This window comes from Gymnoscopelus microlampas, assembly GCF_963454915.1.
Source record: "Gymnoscopelus microlampas genome assembly, chromosome: 20".
NCBI lineage: Eukaryota > Metazoa > Chordata > Actinopteri > Myctophiformes > Myctophidae > Gymnoscopelus > Gymnoscopelus microlampas.
The window spans coordinates 48,472,101-48,492,100 of NC_139957.1; the positions used below are offsets into that span (position 1 = coordinate 48,472,101).

Consider the following 20,000-nt stretch of genomic DNA (forward strand, 5'->3'; position numbering starts at 1 on the left):
GTGTAACACAGTGGTTCTAATGAAGGCTCTGTTACATTTAGTGTAACACAGTGGTTCTAATGAAGGCTCTGTTCCATTTAGTGTAACACAGTGGTTCTAATGAAGGCTCTGTTCCATTTAGTGTAACACAGTGGTTCTAATGAAGGTTCTGTTACATTTAGTGTAACACAGTGGTTCTAATGAAGGTTCTGTTACATTTAGTGTAACACAGTGGTTCTAATGAAGGTTCTGTTACATTTAGTGTAACACAGTGGTTCTAATGAAGGTTCTGTTACATTTAGTGTAACACAGTGGTTCTCACACTGATTAATTTCACAGAGACCATGACTCTGAGTATAAATGTTACACACAGAGTTACACACAGTAAGGGTCCATATGGAGTCAGTATAGTAACTATAGGGTCTATTTCTCTGATATTTCTCTAATTTTGATCAAACTCACATAAAAGGTCAAATTAACATGATGACGTCATACAAAACATGTGATAAGATGGACCAATGAGGAGGAGGAGAGGGGGCGTGTCTCACCTGGTTGCCATGGGAGCAGGTGAAATGATTGGATGGGGCGGGGGAGGTGCCAGGCATGTAGGGAGTCCCCTTAGCCATGACAACCGCATGACTGGTCTGATGGAGACACACACACACACACACACACACACACACACACACACACACACACACACACACACACACACACACACACACACACGTGGCCACAGTGTGTCAGTGGAATGAAAGGCCAACGATTGGATGATAACGATCATAATAATGTGGTTAAAGAGAGGAGGTAAGTATGTATATATAAGTAGTATAAGTATTAGGGTTAGGGTTAAGGACATGGTGTAATCTCTGGTGTCATTATTGTCTCCTTAATGAGACAAAAACAAAACAATCTCATGGGGTGATTAATCCATAGAGAAAAAGTATTTATTTGGGTGAACTATCCCTTTAAGGTTAGGCTTAGGCCGTAGATTCAAAAACGCCACGAGTCTCACGAGGCACAACTGCCAATCAAAGTGAGTACGGGCCAATCACAGCGTGTCTTTTTACCGTGGTTACCGTGGTTACCGTGGTAACCATGGTTACCATGGTTACCGTGGTTACCGTGGTTACCGTGGTTACCGTGGTTACCGTGGTTACCGTGGTTACCTTGGCAGCGATGGCGGCGGCCGTGATGTGGGAGGAGCCATGCTGGTGGTGGGTGTGGCCGTGGGCGTGGTGATGGGCGTGGCGTTGCTCCCTGCGGTGCTGCTCCTCCTCCTCGGCCTCGTCCTCGTCCTCGCACTGCGTGCCGCGCTCCATGGTGTGTGTGTGTGCGTGCACGTCGTTCTCCTCCAGGGTGTGTGTGTGTGCGTGCACGTTGCCCAGGAGGGGGGGAGGGGGCGAGGGCAGCTGCTCCAGAGCGGCGTGCACGGACTTGACCTTTACGGACGCTTCACGCAAGAGGTCAACGGCATGAGGAAGAGCGGGAAGAATGAACTGGAAACACTCCTATAGAATACACACACACACACACACACACACACACACACACACACACACACACACACACACACACACACACACACACACACACACACACACACACACACACACACACACACACACACACACACACACACACACACATTTTAATCATTTATTTATGTCCACATAAGAGAGATACAATACAAGGACACAAATATTACAAGGTGCTGTCAAAAATGTACAGTCAGCAAATCATGGACTAATACTCCCACACCTTTTAGGGGTACAAATAACAGCGTCTTCGCCATATTTGGCGGCTACCGATAGTAGAAGAGATTCCACAGAATTTTGCAAGCCGTTTAGCTGCTTTTTTTGGCATCCCAAGTTGTTGGAAGCCTCTTACAACCAACCTATGTACATGTCCTAGCATCACAACCAACCTATGTACATGTCCTAGCATCACAACAACCAACCTACAGTATGTACATGTCCTAGGCTGCCAAAGATAAACACAAATAGATTGCACCTATAACCTAGCTCTGTGATGGTATGGAGGAGCGGCTGGTATTTAATGACTTTGGTCATAAAAGCTTCCTCTAAGCTAGAATCAAAGGTGCAGCCATTTCAAGAATGGAAACTGATCTGTTTCCTTCATTGACAACAACAACATCTGGTGTATTAGCAGAGAGATGTGCAAAGATTTCAGGATTTTCAGTACAGAGTTGAAACATGGAAGGTTTGACACAGGAATGTTTGTACATTCTCACTGACGGTGTAAAATGTTTAGATATGTCCTTAGTTATGAGATCAACTATTCTGTCGTGGCGTGCTATGTAAAGTCCTTTATAGGCATAGCAGCCATTCAGAATGTGTGACATGGTTTCTGTAACAGGCCCTGTGGTGTGATGCAAACAATGAGGTACATGAGTGGTGGGAAACCAGAGGGAAAGGTTGAGTCTGGTGGGAAGGATCTGTAACCTGGCTTTTACTGTAAAGGTGATAATGTCCTCATTGAGAGCAGTGTTCCTTAGAAATGAATGGGAAACAGAGTGGTCAGCAGAGGGAAGACAAGCAAGTTTTCCCTGAAGTTTAAGACCAGTCCAGTGTTGTTGTTGTTGATGTTGAAAAAGATCCAGCAAGGTCCGCCGAGCACCTGCAGATGTCAGCAGGTGAGTGTGTCCACCGTAGGTCACTGTACCTCTCACAGAGGTGAGGGGGTCAGTTATTAAGTCCTCAGAGACCCTCACAGTCTCCAAATCAGACCGGACCCACTCCAGGGACACTCCGGTTCGGACACAGAGGTCGTTCAAGTCCGGCCAGTCCGATGACACGCCAAAGCCCGGGGAGTGAGTGTCTAGTTTCCCACTGGGTTTCCTTTTGAACCCTAGGAAGTGGGGCTCTGACTCTGGTCTATCCATCTCAAATGGATTCGACCAAGCCCCGTGAGAATTGGAACCTACCCGACCCTGCCCGACGGACAAGTCAATATTTTTGGACCCGAAAATGTTCGGTTCTCGGTTCGGGTCTCGGGTATTCGGGTCTACCCGGACCCATGCTACCCTCTAATGTATGTGTATGTATGTGTCTTGTATGTGTAGTATATATATATGTATGTATGTGTCTTGTATGTGTAGTATATATATATGTATATATGTGACCAAATTTGACTGGGAGACAGTCATCTAGCATTTTTTCATGTTTGTTTTTTCATGTCATATGAAAGCAGGGAATCAGAGCAACATAATGATATATTGGTTAATAAGATTGAGTGAATAGTTTTGAAACAACAGATTATAGAACTGAAGTCAAGTTAAAACTCTCATCAATCCCATCATGCATAGCGGGATTTACATTATCCATTGTTTACATTGTATGCTCTCTGAGACCAAGTGTTTGCCACTGCCCCCTGCTGGAACCGGCTGGTTCCAGTGACCAGGAGGACTTAACAAAGATACCTTTTTACAAAAGTTTAACAAAATATGATTGTTTATACATCTTTATTTGACATGTAGATTAGACACAAGCCAACAGACTAGTGATACATTTTACCGCGATTTTGCGATGTTTGGATGGAAACTGAGGATTTGGTTAGCAATGCTAACAAATGCTAGTTCTAACCTTATATTTTAATACATGTTTATGCATTTATTTCATATTTACATGTCGATTTAAGCTCTGTAACACTGTAAGTATCATCATACCTGAGAGCCTTTCTTGCTGCCTGGCAGGTTGATGATCAATGTCTTCCCCCGAATACCACACACTGGTCTGTAACACACACACACACACACACACACACACACACACACACACACACACACACACACACACACACACACACACACACACACACACACACACAAAATAACAATATAACAGGATAAATGTAAAAGGTAAAAAGGAACCCCTCACAGTAGAATAGAATAGGACAAATTCTGTGCATTTATCTTACAATAAATGCACAGAATGTTGTACTTCTTTAATCGACCGTCCAGAACCGTTCGACCGACTTCTAATTCAACACATGATGCGTCTCAGACCACCCGAGCTGTTGAGTCGCTCAGATAGGCGGTTGTCCAGGACCACCAGAAACCACCAGGACCACCAGGACCACCAGAAACCACCAGGACCACCAGGACCACCAGGACCACCAGAAACCACCAGGACCACCAGAAACCACCAGAAAAGGCTCTGGACGTGGCTCAAATGAGCCAATTGATTACAATGGCAACCTCAGCCTTAACTTGATTTGTCAAATTCCCCACACCTGTGTAAGGACCTTAACACCTGTATTTAACCCATTAAGACCTGAAGCCGATTCTACATGTCTCCTAAATCTCAACAGTATTAAGAAAAACCTATGTTTCTATATCAGCGGTGCTCAATCTTTTTCATGTCAAGGACCCCCAAAATTATATGTATTTGGCAGCGGACCCCCATCAAAATATTTTGTTCCAGGGACCCCTAGGAGCAAAGATTTGAGTTAAAAATGTTCGCTTTAAAAATATATATATTCAAAGATTTGCACACATTTTCACGATTTTTCAAAAATAGCAGATCTACAAGCTCATAGCGCGGCACTCGGTGCCACGCTATGAGCTTGTATATCTAGGGATGCGCGATATATCGGCCAACCGATATATATCGGCCGATATAGTCGTTTTTTTAATTAATCGGTATCGGTCCGATATCAAAATTGCGCCGATGTGAACAGCCGATGATTACCTCTGTGTCTCGCTGCTCGCTGCAGCTGCAGGACTCAATGTGAGTGTGAGTGTGTGAGTGTGAGTGGGCGGGGGGGTGGTGTCGGGTGTCACATGGTGTGTGTGAGTGCGTGTGTGTATGGAGGGTGTGCGTGTGGTGGGAGGGGCACTTAACTTGTTAAGCACATACAGCGCGCGCACGGAACTCAGGCCGAGAGGCAACATTAAACAAGGAACCAAGTAAAGAGAGGATAAAAAAAGAGAGAGATGTCGGCCGTCTGGGCATATTTCAAGGTTAAACCCGACGACCCAAGAATTGCAATATGCAATACTTGCGATGGCAAAGTTTGGCGAGGAGGATCCCGTGTAAAATCATTTAACACTTCCAACATGAGGACTCATTTGCACAACCGCCATGAGAGCCTTTTCAAAGAGTTAGTGGGAAAGGAAGCCACTAAAACCCAAACTAAAACCACACAGCCAAAAGCAACAACAGCCACAGAGGGTAACCCCATACAAGAATCATTCGAAAAAACAAAACCATATGTTAAAGACAGCGTAAAGGTAGCGTCAATCACAAATAAGATCATGGAGATGATCGCTCTGGACGACCAGCCATTTTCTATCGTGGAGGATCCTGGATTTCGCCGTTTGATTCAACACATGGACCCGCGTTACACCCTACCAAGTCGCAAGTACCTTACCGACACTTCCCTCCCTGCTTTATATGACATCGTAGCCACACATATCCACAAGTTGTTGGACAGCAGTGTGAATGACGTGAGCTTTACGACAGACATCTGGAGCTCTGGCGTGAGCCAGACGAACACGTTAAGCCTTACTGCTCAATGGATTGACGACAACTTTAATGTAAACAGAGCCGTGTTGCATTCACAAGAATTGAATTGTTGGCACACAGGGACCAACATAGCTGATGCATTTAACAGCATGTTTGCTCAGTGGAACATACCGAAAGATAAGGTGCACGTTGTGCTGCGTGACAACACCCGCAATATGGAGAAGGGAATGAGAGACTGTGGTGTTAAAAGCCTGGGCTGCATGGCTCATACACTGCAGCTAGCCATACATGATGCTGTGTTAAGCCAGCCAAGCATCTCTGACTGTATCGCTATTGGGAGAAAAACAGTAGGACATTTTAGGCACTCTCCACTGGCCACCTCTCGGCTGAAAGCCATACAGAAGGAGCTGGGTCCAACTCACATCCAACAGGATGTCACAACGAGGTGGAATAGCACATTTTATATGATGAAAACACTTTCTGAACAGAAGAGGGCACTTGGTGTCTATGGGACAGAACATGATGATCTCCCTGCCAATCAGAAGCTGAGCTCATTCCAGTGGGGCCTCATAGAAAAAATGACCACGCTTCTCGCGCCATTCGAAGAGTTAACCCAACAGATTAGTTCTCATTCAGCCACTGCGGCTGACTGACGTGATTCCATCAGTTGTCGCACTAAAACGTTTCCTGAGCAAGACGGTTGCAACAGACAGTGGGGTCAGTGTGTAAACAAGACGGTTGCAACAGACAGTGGGGTCAGTGTGTAAACAAGACGGTTGCAACAGACAGTGGGGTCAGTGTGTAAACAACATCTGAAGGGAATTGAGCTCCTGACCCCTGGCTAGTTGAGTATAGTATCATTTTTTGTTATTTAGCAAGCTGCTAGTAGTTGTACACTAAGTGATTTTGTATTAGTACTGTAGTATTAGCTTGTGTGGTAGTCTGTAGTTTCTAGTAGTTTTTGTGTTTTTGTGCTAAAAGCAGTATCAGGCTATTGGCATCCTGGAGTAGAAGTAGTTTCACCCTGCATAGGCCTGTGAAGTGTCTGGTTTGACCAGTTAAGGACCTTAACACCTGTATTTAAGGACCTTAACACCTGTATTTAAGGACCTTAACACCTGTATTTAAGGACCTTAACACCTGTATTTAAGGACCTTAACACCTGTATGTAAGGACCTTAACACCTGTATTTAAGGACCTTAACACCTGTATTTAAGGACCTTAACACCTGTATTTACCAGACTAGTTCATGTCAAAATGGCTGCTGTGGAAAAGGTCTACTTAAAGGGGCACTTCAGCCATTTTCAACTTTATCTTCATATAACTCTGTGGACAGTTCAGAAACCTGCCTACCAGTGACATCATTGATGGGGAATCCAAGCTACTATACCTGCATTAGTGAGGACCAATGACATGAAGATAAGTCCATTTAAAGCCTTTATACTTAGTTATTGTACCTGGACAGCATGCCTAGAGGAGTCACATTGAGGGAGCCCATCAACATGGCCAGAGCCATGCCTGGAGCTTCTCTCTCTATCACCTCTCTGGTGGCCTGCAAGACAATACAATGAAAACAATACAATTAATACAATACAATGAAAACAATACAATTAATACAATACAATCAAAACAATACAATTACTACAATATCAATGAAAACAATACAATTACTACAATACCAATTAATACAATACAATACAATACAAAACAATACAATTAATACAATATCAATTAATACAATACAATCCAATACAAAACAATACAATTACTACAATATCAATTAATACAATACAATACAATACAATCTTTCCACTCAAACAGAGAGCGTCTCCTTTCAAACCCCAATGGTTCTAATCAGCCCCCCGCCCACAGGAGTGGCCCAATTCTCTCACAACTTGCTACAAAAATCCCTCATGAAAAACTATATAATCTCCTACCTTTCATTTTCAACCTTCACATGTGTCTCCTTCTCTAATAATCAAAAAGTGCTATATATTTCATCTCGCAATTTACTTCCGGATGGTTCGTTTTGCACTTTTTTTGCCACATCGGTCACGGGAAAGAAATAAGCGCTGCCGTGGTCTATGGAAACGAGCCCAAAAGTGCACCCAAATAAGCCCAAAATCGCTTATACAAACAGTCAGACCTGGCAACGCAGCCTACGCCAATCATGCGTGAGAGATCTACAAGCTATGGGGCAGAGACGCCACCGTATCTTAGCAACAACTACAGCGCTCACTCTCATTGGTCGTGTCACGCTAAGAGCAGTCTCCAGACAATGGCATCGCAGACAGCTTGCTGTTACTGCTGTAGCCATGACAGTCAGTCCCAGCGACGACGGACAGGGCGCTGTGATAGCTGCCATGTCGCTAACGCTAACGTGGTTGTCATGCCTGCAGCGGCTGTGCAATCACTTTGTCAACAATGCACGTTCGTGTGGTGAATGTCAATATTGCTGCTCAGTTAGTCCATTGTAGATGGTGTATGTTTGTGTGTGTCTTCTGGAGAACTATGTAGCTCCACAGCAACTACACTAACTAACGTAATGGCAGGACCGCCCCGTGCAACGCATGTTAGGCTGCATTATGGTCATGTTGTAATTTCAGATAATTTCGCTCCGATTACAGCAGTGCTTATCAACCCTTTCACGCCGCCCCCCCCCCCCCCCCCCCCAAATAAACGTACTTCATCTGGGGACACCCCCCCCCCATTCTGTTTGACTCCGTTCCACAAGTACATATTGTGAAAATAGCCGATCTACAAGCTCAAAACGCCTCACGTTGAGAGGCTTTGTAAGCTTGTAGATCGGCTATTTTCTACATGATTGCCTCTTTCTTACATTCTTTGACAATGTGGCCCATGTTTTCATAGTATAGTTTGTTGACTACTTTTGTTGCAGAAATGCTCATTTCCTTTACTTTCCTTTTTTTATTGTCTCCGCCAGGCCGAGAGGCATGGCGCAAGACTATGTTTCACCCCCTGTCCGTCCGTCTGTGATAGCTAATCTCTCACATCGTTGACTTGATCGCAGCAAAATAACAGCCCGATGAGTCAGTGAGAGCTGGATAAACGAGGTAAAATGTGTCAAAAGGAGTCTGTACGGCTGTCGATAAATGAACACATGACGTCGGTGGGAGAGGAGATATTGTGTCTTTTGGACAAACAGCAGCGTCGTGCTGATGTTTGTTGTGTGAAGCAGCTTAATGTCAGAGTGTTTGTGTTGGAGCGCCTCAGTGCGGCTGCAGAGTTCATGTGCAACCTCTTCCAGAGAGAGACAGAGACACTAGAAACTCTGCTGGGGAAAAAAAACACTGCTGGGCATTGACTTTCATATGGACATTGATCTACACACTGCAGGTATATCTGCTACACACACAACATCAAACTACACACTGCAGGTATGATGCAGCGTTTGCATTACAGCCAGCATGCCAGCGTAGTTCCCATATGGTTTCAAGGTGGGCTAAACCATATGGACCCCATGTCAGCAATGTCAGCGGCATCCACTTCAGTCCCAACTGCGATGCCCATGCAGGCTATAAGTAGCTTCTACCTGGCCCTTAGGTGGGCCCCAACTACCCATGTTTATGTGGGACCAAGGCGGGTCCTACCTGGGTTTGCCCATGCAGGCTTTAACTGGGTTCTACCTGGGCCCTAGGTGTACCCTAACCAACCACAGTGCAGTGCCCATCGCTCCAATTGTTGTGACGTCAGGGCTCTCAATACTGCACATTGGTGGAGGAGGGGGGGGCGCAGGGCGACCGCACACATCGCTGAACCAATGGTAGCCCACGGATGTTTCCTCTGGGGATTTACAATCTGCCCCTCTATGCCACATATCATCCGCACTACAGGGTCTTCACTGACCGAGCCACGGCCCCACTGACCCTCATGACGCTACGCCACTTATATGAGTTGCCAAGTGGCCGCGGGCGCTACGTGGGCGTGGCCGCGGGCTAGACGCGAGCCCCCGCGTAGCGGGGGCGAGCTTCTAGTTAATACAATACAATACAATACAATTAATACAATATCAATTAATACAATACAATTAATTAATAATACAGAGAGACAGTGTAGTGTCTCAGTAAACTATAGGATCATAGAATACAGAGAGACAGTGTAGTGGCTCAGTAAACTATAGGATCATAGAATACAGAGACAGTGTAGTGTCTCAGTAAACTATAGGATCATAGAATACAGAGACAGTGTAGTGTCTCAGTAAACTATAGGATCATAGAATACAGAGACAGTGTAGTGTCTCAGTAAACTATAGGATCATAGAATACAGAGACAGTGTAGTGTCTCAGTAAACTATAGGATCATAGAATACAGAGACAGTGTAGTGTCAGTAAACTATAGGATCATAGAATACAGAGAGACAGTGTAGTGTCTCAGTAAACTATAGGATCATAGAATACAGAGAGACAGTGTAGTGTCTCAGTAAACTATAGGATCATAGAATACAGAGACAGTGTAGTGTCTCAGTAAACTATAGGATCATAGAATACAGAGACAGTGTAGTGTCTCAGTAAACTATAGGATCATAGAATACAGAGACAGTGTAGTGTCTCAGTAAACTATAGGATCATAGAATACAGAGACAGTGTAGTGTCTCAGTAAACTATAGGATCATAGAATACAGAGACAGTGTAGTGTCTCAGTAAACTATAGGATCATAGAATACAGAGACAGTGTAGTGTCTCAGTAAACTATAGGATCATAGAATACAGAGAGACAGTGTAGTGTCTCAGTAAACTATAGGATCATAGAATACAGAGAGACAGTGTAGTGTCTCAGTAAACTATAGGATCATAGAATACAGAGACAGTGTAGTGTCTAAGTAAACTATAGGATCATAGAATACAGAGACAGTGTAGTGTCTCAGTAAACTATAGGATCATAGAATACAGAGAGACAGTGTAGTGTCTAAGTAAACTATAGGATCATAGAATACAAAGAGACAGTGTAGTGTCTAAGTAAACTATAGGATCATAGAATACAGAGAGACAGTGTAGTGTCTCAGTAAACTATAGGATCATAGAATACAGAGACGTTTGATGTTTTGATGTTTATTCATGTATTTGTGTATTTGTCTATCCACGGTTCCCCAACTGAAAATATATATTTTTTTAAGTATTTTAAATATATTTTGTGCCAGGGGCACACAGGGGCCAGGGACCCCCCACCCCCATACAAAATGTGTGTGGTTAAAATAAAATAAAAATCCAAATATTTATATCCATATATTTGAAAATAGCCGATCTCGTTGTGACACGTTGTGAGCTTATAGATCGGCTATTTTCAAATAGGCGATGTATAGGGTTCAAGTGGTAAAACTGGTGGCTTCTTTTGGGCTTGTTTTCACTGCTTATTTCTCTCACAGAATCTGGCAACAGTGGGCTACATTGCCTTCCAGCAATACAGGACGGGTCGGAGCATTTTATATGCATCTTCCCTTCACCCGGGACAAGTGACATCCCTACAGGATGTCTATCCCTAACCCTACAGGATGTCTAACCCTAACCCTACAGGATGTCTAACCCTAACCCTACAGGATGTCTAACCCTAACCCTACAGGATGTCTAACCCTAACCCTACAGGATGTCTAACTCTAACCCTACAGGATGTCTAACCCTAACCCTACAGGATGTCTAACTCTAACCCTACAGGATGTCTAACCCTACAGGATGTCTAACTCTAACCCTACAGGATGTCTAACCCTAACCCTACAGGATGTCTATCCCTAACCCTACAGGATGTCTAACTCTAACCCTACAGGATGTCTAACCCTAACCCTACAGGATGTCTAACTCTAACCCTACAGGATGTCTATCCCTAACCCTACAGGATGTCTAACCCTAACCCTACAGGATGTCTATCCCTAACCCTACAGGATGTCTATCCCTAACCCTACAGGATGTCTATCCCTAACCCTACAGGATGTCTAACCCTAACCCTACAGGATGTCTAACTCTAACCCTACAGGATGTCTAACCCTACAGGATGTCTAACCCTAACCCTACAGGATGTCTAACCCTAACCCTACAGGATGTCTATCCCTAACCCTACAGGATGTCTAACCCTAACCCTACAGGATGTCTAACTCTAACCCTACAGGATGTCTAACCCTACAGGATGTCTAACCCTAACCCTACAGGATGTCTAACCCTAACCCTACAGGATGTCTAACCCTAACCCTACAGGATGTCTAACCCTACAGGATGTCTAACCCTACAGGATGTCTAACCCTAACCCTAAAGGATGTCTAACCCTAACCCTACAGGATGTCTAACCCTAACCCTACAGGATGTCTAACCCTAACCCTACAGGATGTCTAACCCTAACCCTAAAGGATGTCTATCCCTAACCCTACAGGATGTCTATCCCTAACCCTACAGGATGTCTATCCCTAACCCTACAGGATGTCTAACCCTACAGGATGTCTAACCCTAACCCTACAGGATGTCTATCCCTAACCCTACAGGATGTCTATCCCTAACCCTACAGGATGTCTAACCCTACAGGATGTCTAACCCTACAGGATGTCTAACCCTAACCCTACAGGATGTCTAACTCTAACCCTACAGGATGTCTAACCCTAACCCTACAGGATGTCTAACTCTAACCCTACAGGATGTCTAACCCTAACCCTACAGGATGTCTAACCCTACAGGATGTCTAACCCTACAGGATGTCTAACCCTAACCCTACAGGATGTCTAACCCTACAGGATGTCTAACCCTAACCCTACAGGATGTCTAACCCTACAGGATGTCTAACCCTACAGGATGTCTAACTCTAACCCTACAGGATGTCTAACCCTACAGGATGTCTAACCCTAACCCTACAGGATGTCTAACCCTACAGGATGTCTAACCCTACAGGATGTCTAACCCTACAGGATGTCTAACCCTAACCCTACAGGATGTCTAACTCTAACCCTACAGGATGTCTAACCCTAACCCTACAGGATGTCTAACCCTAACCCTACAGGATGTCTAACCCTACAGGATGTCTAACCCTACAGGATGTCTAACTCTAACCCTACAGGATGTCTAACCCTAACCCTACAGGATGTCTAACCCTAACCCTACAGGATGTCTAACTCTAACCCTACAGGATGTCTAACCCTACAGGATGTCTAACCCTACAGGATGTCTAACCCTAACCCTAACCCTAACCCTACAGGATGTCTAACCCTAACCCTACAGGATGTCTAACCCTAACCCTAACCCTAACCCTACAGGATGTCTAACCCTAACCCTACAGGATGTCTAACCCTACAGGATGTCTAACTCTAACCCTACAGGATGTCTAACCCTACAGGATGTCTAACCCTAACCCTACAGGATGTCTAACCCTACAGGATGTCTAACTCTAACCCTACAGGATGTCTAACTCTAACCCTACAGGATGTCTAACCCTACAGGATGTCTAACTCTAACCCTACAGGATGTCTAACCCTACAGGATGTCTAACCCTAACCCTACAGGATGTCTAACCCTAACCCTACAGGATGTCTAACCCTAACCCTACAGGATGTCTAACCCTAACCCTACAGGATGTCTAACCCTAACCCTACAGGATGTCTAACCCTAACCCTACAGGATGTCTAACCCTACAGGATGTCTAACTCTAACCCTACAGGATGTCTAACCCTACAGGATGTCTAACTCTAACCCTACAGGATGTCTAACCCTACAGGATGTCTAACCCTACAGGATGTCTAACCCTAACCCTACAGGATGTCTAACCCTAACCCTACAGGATGTCTAACCCTAACCCTACAGGATGTCTAACCCTACAGGATGTCTAACTCTAACCCTACAGGATGTCTAACCCTACAGGATGTCTAACCCTACAGGATGTCTAACCCTACAGGATGTCTAACCCTACAGGATGTCTAACCCTACAGGATGTCTAACTCTAACCCTACAGGATGTCTAACCCTAACCCTACAGGATGTCTAACCCTACAGGATGTCTAACCCTACAGGATGTCTAACCCTAACCCTACAGGATGTCTAACCCTACAGGATGTCTAACCCTACAGGATGTCTAACCCTACAGGATGTCTAACCCTAACCCTACAGGATGTCTAACTCTAACCCTACAGGATGTCTAACCCTACAGGATGTCTAACTCTAACCCTACAGGATGTCTAACCCTAACCCTACAGGATGTCTAACCCTACAGGATGTCTAACCCTACAGGATGTCTAACCCTACAGGATGTCTAACCCTACAGGATGTCTAACCCTACAGGATGTCTAACCCTACAGGATGTCTAACCCTACAGGATGTCTAACTCTAACCCTACAGGATGTCTAACCCTACAGGATGTCTAACCCTAACCCTACAGGATGTCTAACCCTAACCCTACAGGATGTCTAACCCTAACCCTACAGGATGTCTAACCCTAACCCTACAGGATGTCTAACCCTACAGGATGTCTAACTCTAACCCTACAGGATGTCTAACCCTACAGGATGTCTAACCCTAACCCTACAGGATGTCTAACCCTAACCCTACAGGATGTCTAACCCTACAGGATGTCTAACCCTAACCCTACAGGATGTCTAACCCTAACCCTACAGGATGTCTAACCCTACAGGATGTCTATCCCTAACCCTACAGGATGTCTAACCCTAACCCTACAGGATGTCTAACCCTACAGGATGTCTATCCCTAACCCTACAGGATGTCTAACCCTACAGGATGTCTAACCCTACAGGATGTCTAACCCTAACCCTACAGGATGTCTAACCCTACAGGATGTCTAACCCTAACCCTACAGGATGTCTAACCCTAACCCTACAGGATGTCTAACTCTAACCCTACAGGATGTCTAACCCTAACCCTACAGGATGTCTGACCCTAACCCTACAGGATGTCTAACCCTAACCCTACAGGATGTCTAACCCTAACCCTACAGGATGTCTAACCCTAACCCTACAGGATGTCTAACCCTACAGGATGTCTAACCCTACAGGATGTCTAACCCTACAGGATGTCTAACTCTAACCCTACAGGATGTCTAACTCTAACCCTACAGGATGTCTAACCCTAACCCTACAGGATGTCTAACCCTACAGGATGTCTAACCCTAACCCTACAGGATGTCTAACCCTAACCCTACAGGATGTCTAACCCTAACCCTACAGGATGTCTAACTCTAACCCTACAGGATGTCTAACCCTAACCCTACAGGATGCGCCTCTTTTGGTCAAAATACGGGCCGTCCTGGCTAATACGGGGCTGTTAGCATCTCTATGTGGACTGGACTAGTCTGGATTAAAACCCTATCTCTATGTGGAATGGACCAGTCTGGATTAAAACCCTATCTCTATGTGGACTGGACTAGTCTGGATTAAAACCCTATCTCTATGTGGACTGGACTAGTCTGGATTAAAACCCTATCTCTATGTGGACTGGACCAGTCTGGATTAAAACCCTATCTCTATGTGGACTGGACTAGTCTGGATTAAAACCCTATCTCTATGTGGACTGGACCAGTCTGGATTAAAACCCTATCTCTATGTGGACTGGACTAGTCTGGATTAAAACCCTATCTCTATGTGGACTGGACTAGTCTGGATTAAAACCCTATCTCTATGTGGAATGGACCAGTCTGGATTCCAGGCTCTGCCCCCTGGTGGCCGGAAATACAAACATCCATCATTGTTCTGCCTGCAGCCATGCATAGCAGTGTATTGTAACAGTCTATGTGTGTGTGTGTGTGTGTGTGTGTGTGTGTGTGTGTGTGTGTGTGTGTGTGTGTGTGTGTGTGTGTGTGTGTGTGTGTACCTCGGGTGTTACATCCCGCGGTGCGAAGCCGGTGCCCCCAGTGGTCAGGATGAGATTCAACTCCTGATCATCACACCAGTCCAACAACACTTCCTGCAAAACACACACACACACACACACACACACACACACACACACACACACACACACACACACACACACACACACACACACACACACACACACACACACAGTCTCTCTGTATAGAAACATCTTTCCAGCTCAAATAAACATTCACCATATTAATAATGCTAATTCCTCATCTAAATAAATATATGTATAAATATATACATTTATATATAAATATTCCTCATCTAAATAAATATATGTATAAATATATACATTTATATATAAATATTCCTCATCTTTATGCTCAAACAGCTGAATATTTATTTCCTGCAGAAAACTGTTTAATAAAAGAATAGTCTGTATTTTTTATAAAAGTCCTCCTCACAGTGGAACCCAAGAACCACAAGGTCTCATCTTGAGTTATGCATCCTGGTTATAATTCATTATAATTAAACCGGTTAATTGGTTATAATTCATTATAATTACACCGGTTAATTGGTTATAATTTTCATTATAATTAAGCTGATTAATTGATTATAATTCATGATAATTAAGATGAATAATTGGTTATAATTCATTATAATTAAAGTAGTTTGTAAAGGTTGACAAAACGTCCAAGGCCACACACCTGTATGGTGTGTGTTATATGAAATGATCTTATCATAATCAAGGTAATCCTTAATCATAAAGTCTTTTGCAGAGAAATGAGACTCCAGTCACTTTCAAATTAGAGCACTGCAGAGGGCAGGTGTGTGTGTGTGTGTGTGTGTGTGTGTGTGTGTGTGTGTGTGTGTGTGTGTGTGTGTGTGTGTGTGTGTGTGTGTGTGTGTGTGTGTGTGTGTGTGTCTGTGTGTCTGTGTCCAGCTGACGCTCGTTGATGCTCGTTAATGTTAAAGGCATCAAGGCAATTATGTTAATTTGTCATAATTAATTATCATTAACACATTAAAGAGGTTAATATTTCATAATAAATTATCATTAAAGAGGTTAATTTGTCATAATTAATTATCATTAAAGAGGTTAATTTGTCATAATTATTTATCATTAAAGAGGTTAATTTGTCATAATTAATTATCATTAAAGGGTTAGTTCAGATTTTTTGAGTATTTTCTGTAGGAAATACTTACCATTAATGTAGTGGTTGCAAAGGTATTAATTGATTGCCCGAGTCCCGTGGTCAGAGTTATGGTCCGTTTCTGATAAATATGAATGTAGTTCCGGTAGATTACTAGATTTGGTGGGGGCCGATCATTAAAAATAAATACATTTAAAAAACAAGCGTCATTTGTATTGTTGACCTATTTCTACCATATAGAGCAGGTTTCGTTCAATTTCGACCCCTCTGTCACATGGTACTATTTTTGTCTCCGCCAGGCCGAAAGGCATGGCGAGAGAGTATGTTTTACCCTCCGTCCGTCCGTCCGTCCGTGTGTGTGTGTGTGTGTGTGTCCGTCCTTCTGTCTGTTAACAGCTAATCTCCGCCACCGTTGGCCCTGTCGCTGTGAAACTGCGTACACACACTCCCTGGATGCCACAGCAGAACCTCTGGCCCACATTTTTCAGGTCAGCCTGTCATAGCGCCACCATGAGGCCGACTTTTGCAAAACACATTTTTTGCTATTACTCCTACAGATTTTGTCCAAAAAACACGCAAATCGGTACACAGTATCTCTATAGCCATGTGATCAACACGGATCTGTCTGATTTTCCATATTCCATCCTGATTGGCTAAAATTGGCTTCCAAAGTATGCAGGATTGCTTCATTTGGAACAAAATGCCTCAAATCATGCACGCAGCATGCGATTTCCGTGAAATTTCCCACAGAGACTCTCACTTGGCCCAGGAAGAAATGACACTTGAAAACGTTCACATCAGCCTCATGGTGGCGCTATAACAGGCCAATTCACATTTTTAGCTATAACTGCACCGATCTGAATCAAACTTTGCACGCACACTCCCTAGAGGCCAAGGAAAAACCTTTGACCTGAATTTTTCACATATACCTTTTAGAGCGCCACCAGGAGGCTGAGTTTTGTAAAAATTGTTTTGCTCTTACTCCTTCAGATTCTGTCCAAAAATCACTCAAATCGGTACACTGTATCTCTATAGTCATGTGATCACGATGGATGTGTCCGATATTTCATATTCCATCCTACTTGGCTAACATTGGCTTCCAAAGTTTGCAGGATAGATCCCTTTGGAACAAAATTCCTCAAATCATGAACGCAGTGTGCCATTTCCGTGAAATGTTACACGCACATTCCCACTAGGCCGAGGAAGAAATGCCACCCTTTTCACATTGGCCTGTTATAGCGCCACCAGCAGGTCTAATTTAGCAAACCACATTTTTGGAACAAAATGCCTCAAATCATGAATGCAGTGTCCGATTGTCGTGCAAGGCCTAAGAAGAAATGGCAGCCTTTTCACATTGGCCTATTATAGCGCCACCAGGAGGCCACAATAATCTACCTGACCTGGCGGAGACTTGTGCTCCGAGGAGCACATTTTCTAGTTTGTGTCATATATTTTGTGCGTGAGTAGGCTGCCGCGGCGCAGTGATTCTGGACACAAACATTAGTACCATGTGACAGAGGGGTCGAAATTGAACGAAACCTGCTCTATATGGTAGAAATAGGTCAACAATACAAATGACGTTAGTTTTTTTAATTTATTTATTTTTAATGAGCGGCCCCCACCAAATCTACTAATCTACCGGAACTACTTCATATTTATCAGAAACGGACCATAACTCTGACCACGGGACTCGGGCAATCAATTAATACCTTTGCAACCACTACATTAATGGTAAGTATTTCCTACAGAAAATACTCAAAAAATCTGAACTAACCCTTTAAAGAGGTTAATTTGTCATAATTAATTATCATTAAAGAGGTTAATTTGTCATAATTAATTATCATTAAAGAGGTTAATTAGTCATAATGAATTATCATTAAAGAGGTTAATTAGTCATAATTAATTATCATTAAAGAGGTTAATTAGTCATAATTAAAGTCTCACCTTGATGTCTTCCAGTTCATCAGGAACTATCTTGTAGGCTGATATTACACCACCTAACCTGTAGGGGGAGACAATGAGCACACTGTGTGTTTGTGTGTCTCATAGATATAGAAACCTAGACACCTCATTGGCTCATAGATATAGAAACCTAGACACCTCATTGATATAGAAACCTAGACACCTCATTGGCTCATAGATATAGAAACTTAGACACCTCATTGGTTCATTGGAGCGACCTGTATCGCGGCCGCCATATTAGAGGGGGCACGCTTCCTGTCTCCTGGCCAATCACAGCGTGTCTTTGCCGGGACTTGTCAGAATCTAGTATATATTGTATCTGTATCAGACACGCCGGAAGGGGTTAAATAGTGGGGGGACAGTGATGACGTCATAGTGGGCGTAGCCAAGTGGTGACGTCATGACTCTCACGTTCCGTTTTGGTGTCGCTCCAAATAGCGCACACATGTAATATATATATATATGTTACATATACACACATGTAATATATATATATGTTACATATACACACATGTAATATATATATATATATATATATATATATATATATATATATATATATATATATATATATATATATATATATATATGTTACATATACACACATGTAACCAAATGGACTTTAGTCTAAAAGAAATGAAAGTGCTTATTTTAGTTAAAGTCTAAAGTCTTTAGACTTTAACTAAAATAAGCACTTCAATGTGGTGTTAGATGACAATTGTTTAGCTCTGGTTAAAGAATTTAATGTAAGATTAATAAATGTTGTTTTCACAATACATAACATGTTTTATCCTGCTGTTCTTATTTCAATATTATTTACTTATAATATGTCTCCCATATATTTACTTATTAATACTTTTACTCCACTACAATTATTTGATTACTTTATTTACTATAGTTACTTTGTAGATTTGGATTATTATTACAAAACCACTTATACAGTATAAATACTTTTATTTATAAATACAATTTGAAAATAGCAGATTTGTGACACGTTGTGAGCTTGTAGATCTGCTATTTTCAAAGATGTTTTATACATAAAAGAAGCGCTTTGATTGTCCAGTAGTCAGGAAGAGTGCCTCCTCTAATATGATCACATCTATGTTTACTGGTGCTATACTGTAGATCTATGTGTATCAGGGGTCGCACTAGGATTTTAATCTGCCGGTCCTAATGTCAGGAAGGATTCAAATTTACCGGACATCTGACAAAAATAACGGTTATAATTATTTGTATGCATTAATGACAAGCAGGTGCGTAAATACAGCCTAACACTTAGACCTACAGCATTATATTTTGCATTGAGCTATTTGAACATGAACCATCATAATATACACATTTTATATAGCAGGGTCATCTTACACAAATACATTAATTACCTACATTACCATTTGCGCATGCTGCGTGCGTAATGGTTTCTCAATAATCAATTGCGTTTGAATGCATTTTCTAATCAAAGGGCACTGCACAAAATTGGGCATTTCAGATGAATCCTTCATAACGTGGCTCAGCTGACCTGTTAGGGCAATAAATTATAGACCACTACTCACTCACAGGAGGTTATAATGTATAGTTAGACAGTGATGCCGTCCGTGCGTCTAGTTGGGACAGCCGTGGGAAA

The 20,000-nt window shown here is 43.0% G+C and overlaps 1 protein-coding gene across 2 annotated transcripts in view; it reads right to left on the reverse strand.

The window, feature by feature from the left end:
- gphna (gephyrin a) overlaps positions 1-20,000 on the reverse strand; it is a 69,628-nt gene that overhangs the window by 44,712 nt on the left and 4,916 nt on the right. For both annotated transcript variants that reach the window (XM_084045624.1, XM_084045623.1), the window contains exons 4-9: positions 18,362-18,419; positions 15,274-15,366; positions 6,926-7,020; positions 3,668-3,734; positions 1,149-1,490; positions 528-623 (exon numbers count right to left, since the gene is read on the reverse strand). In XM_084045624.1, the coding sequence (XP_083901750.1) occupies positions 528-623; positions 1,149-1,490; positions 3,668-3,734; positions 6,926-7,020; positions 15,274-15,366; positions 18,362-18,419 (751 nt within the window). The remainder of the gene's footprint in view (positions 1-527; positions 624-1,148; positions 1,491-3,667; positions 3,735-6,925; positions 7,021-15,273; positions 15,367-18,361; positions 18,420-20,000) is intronic.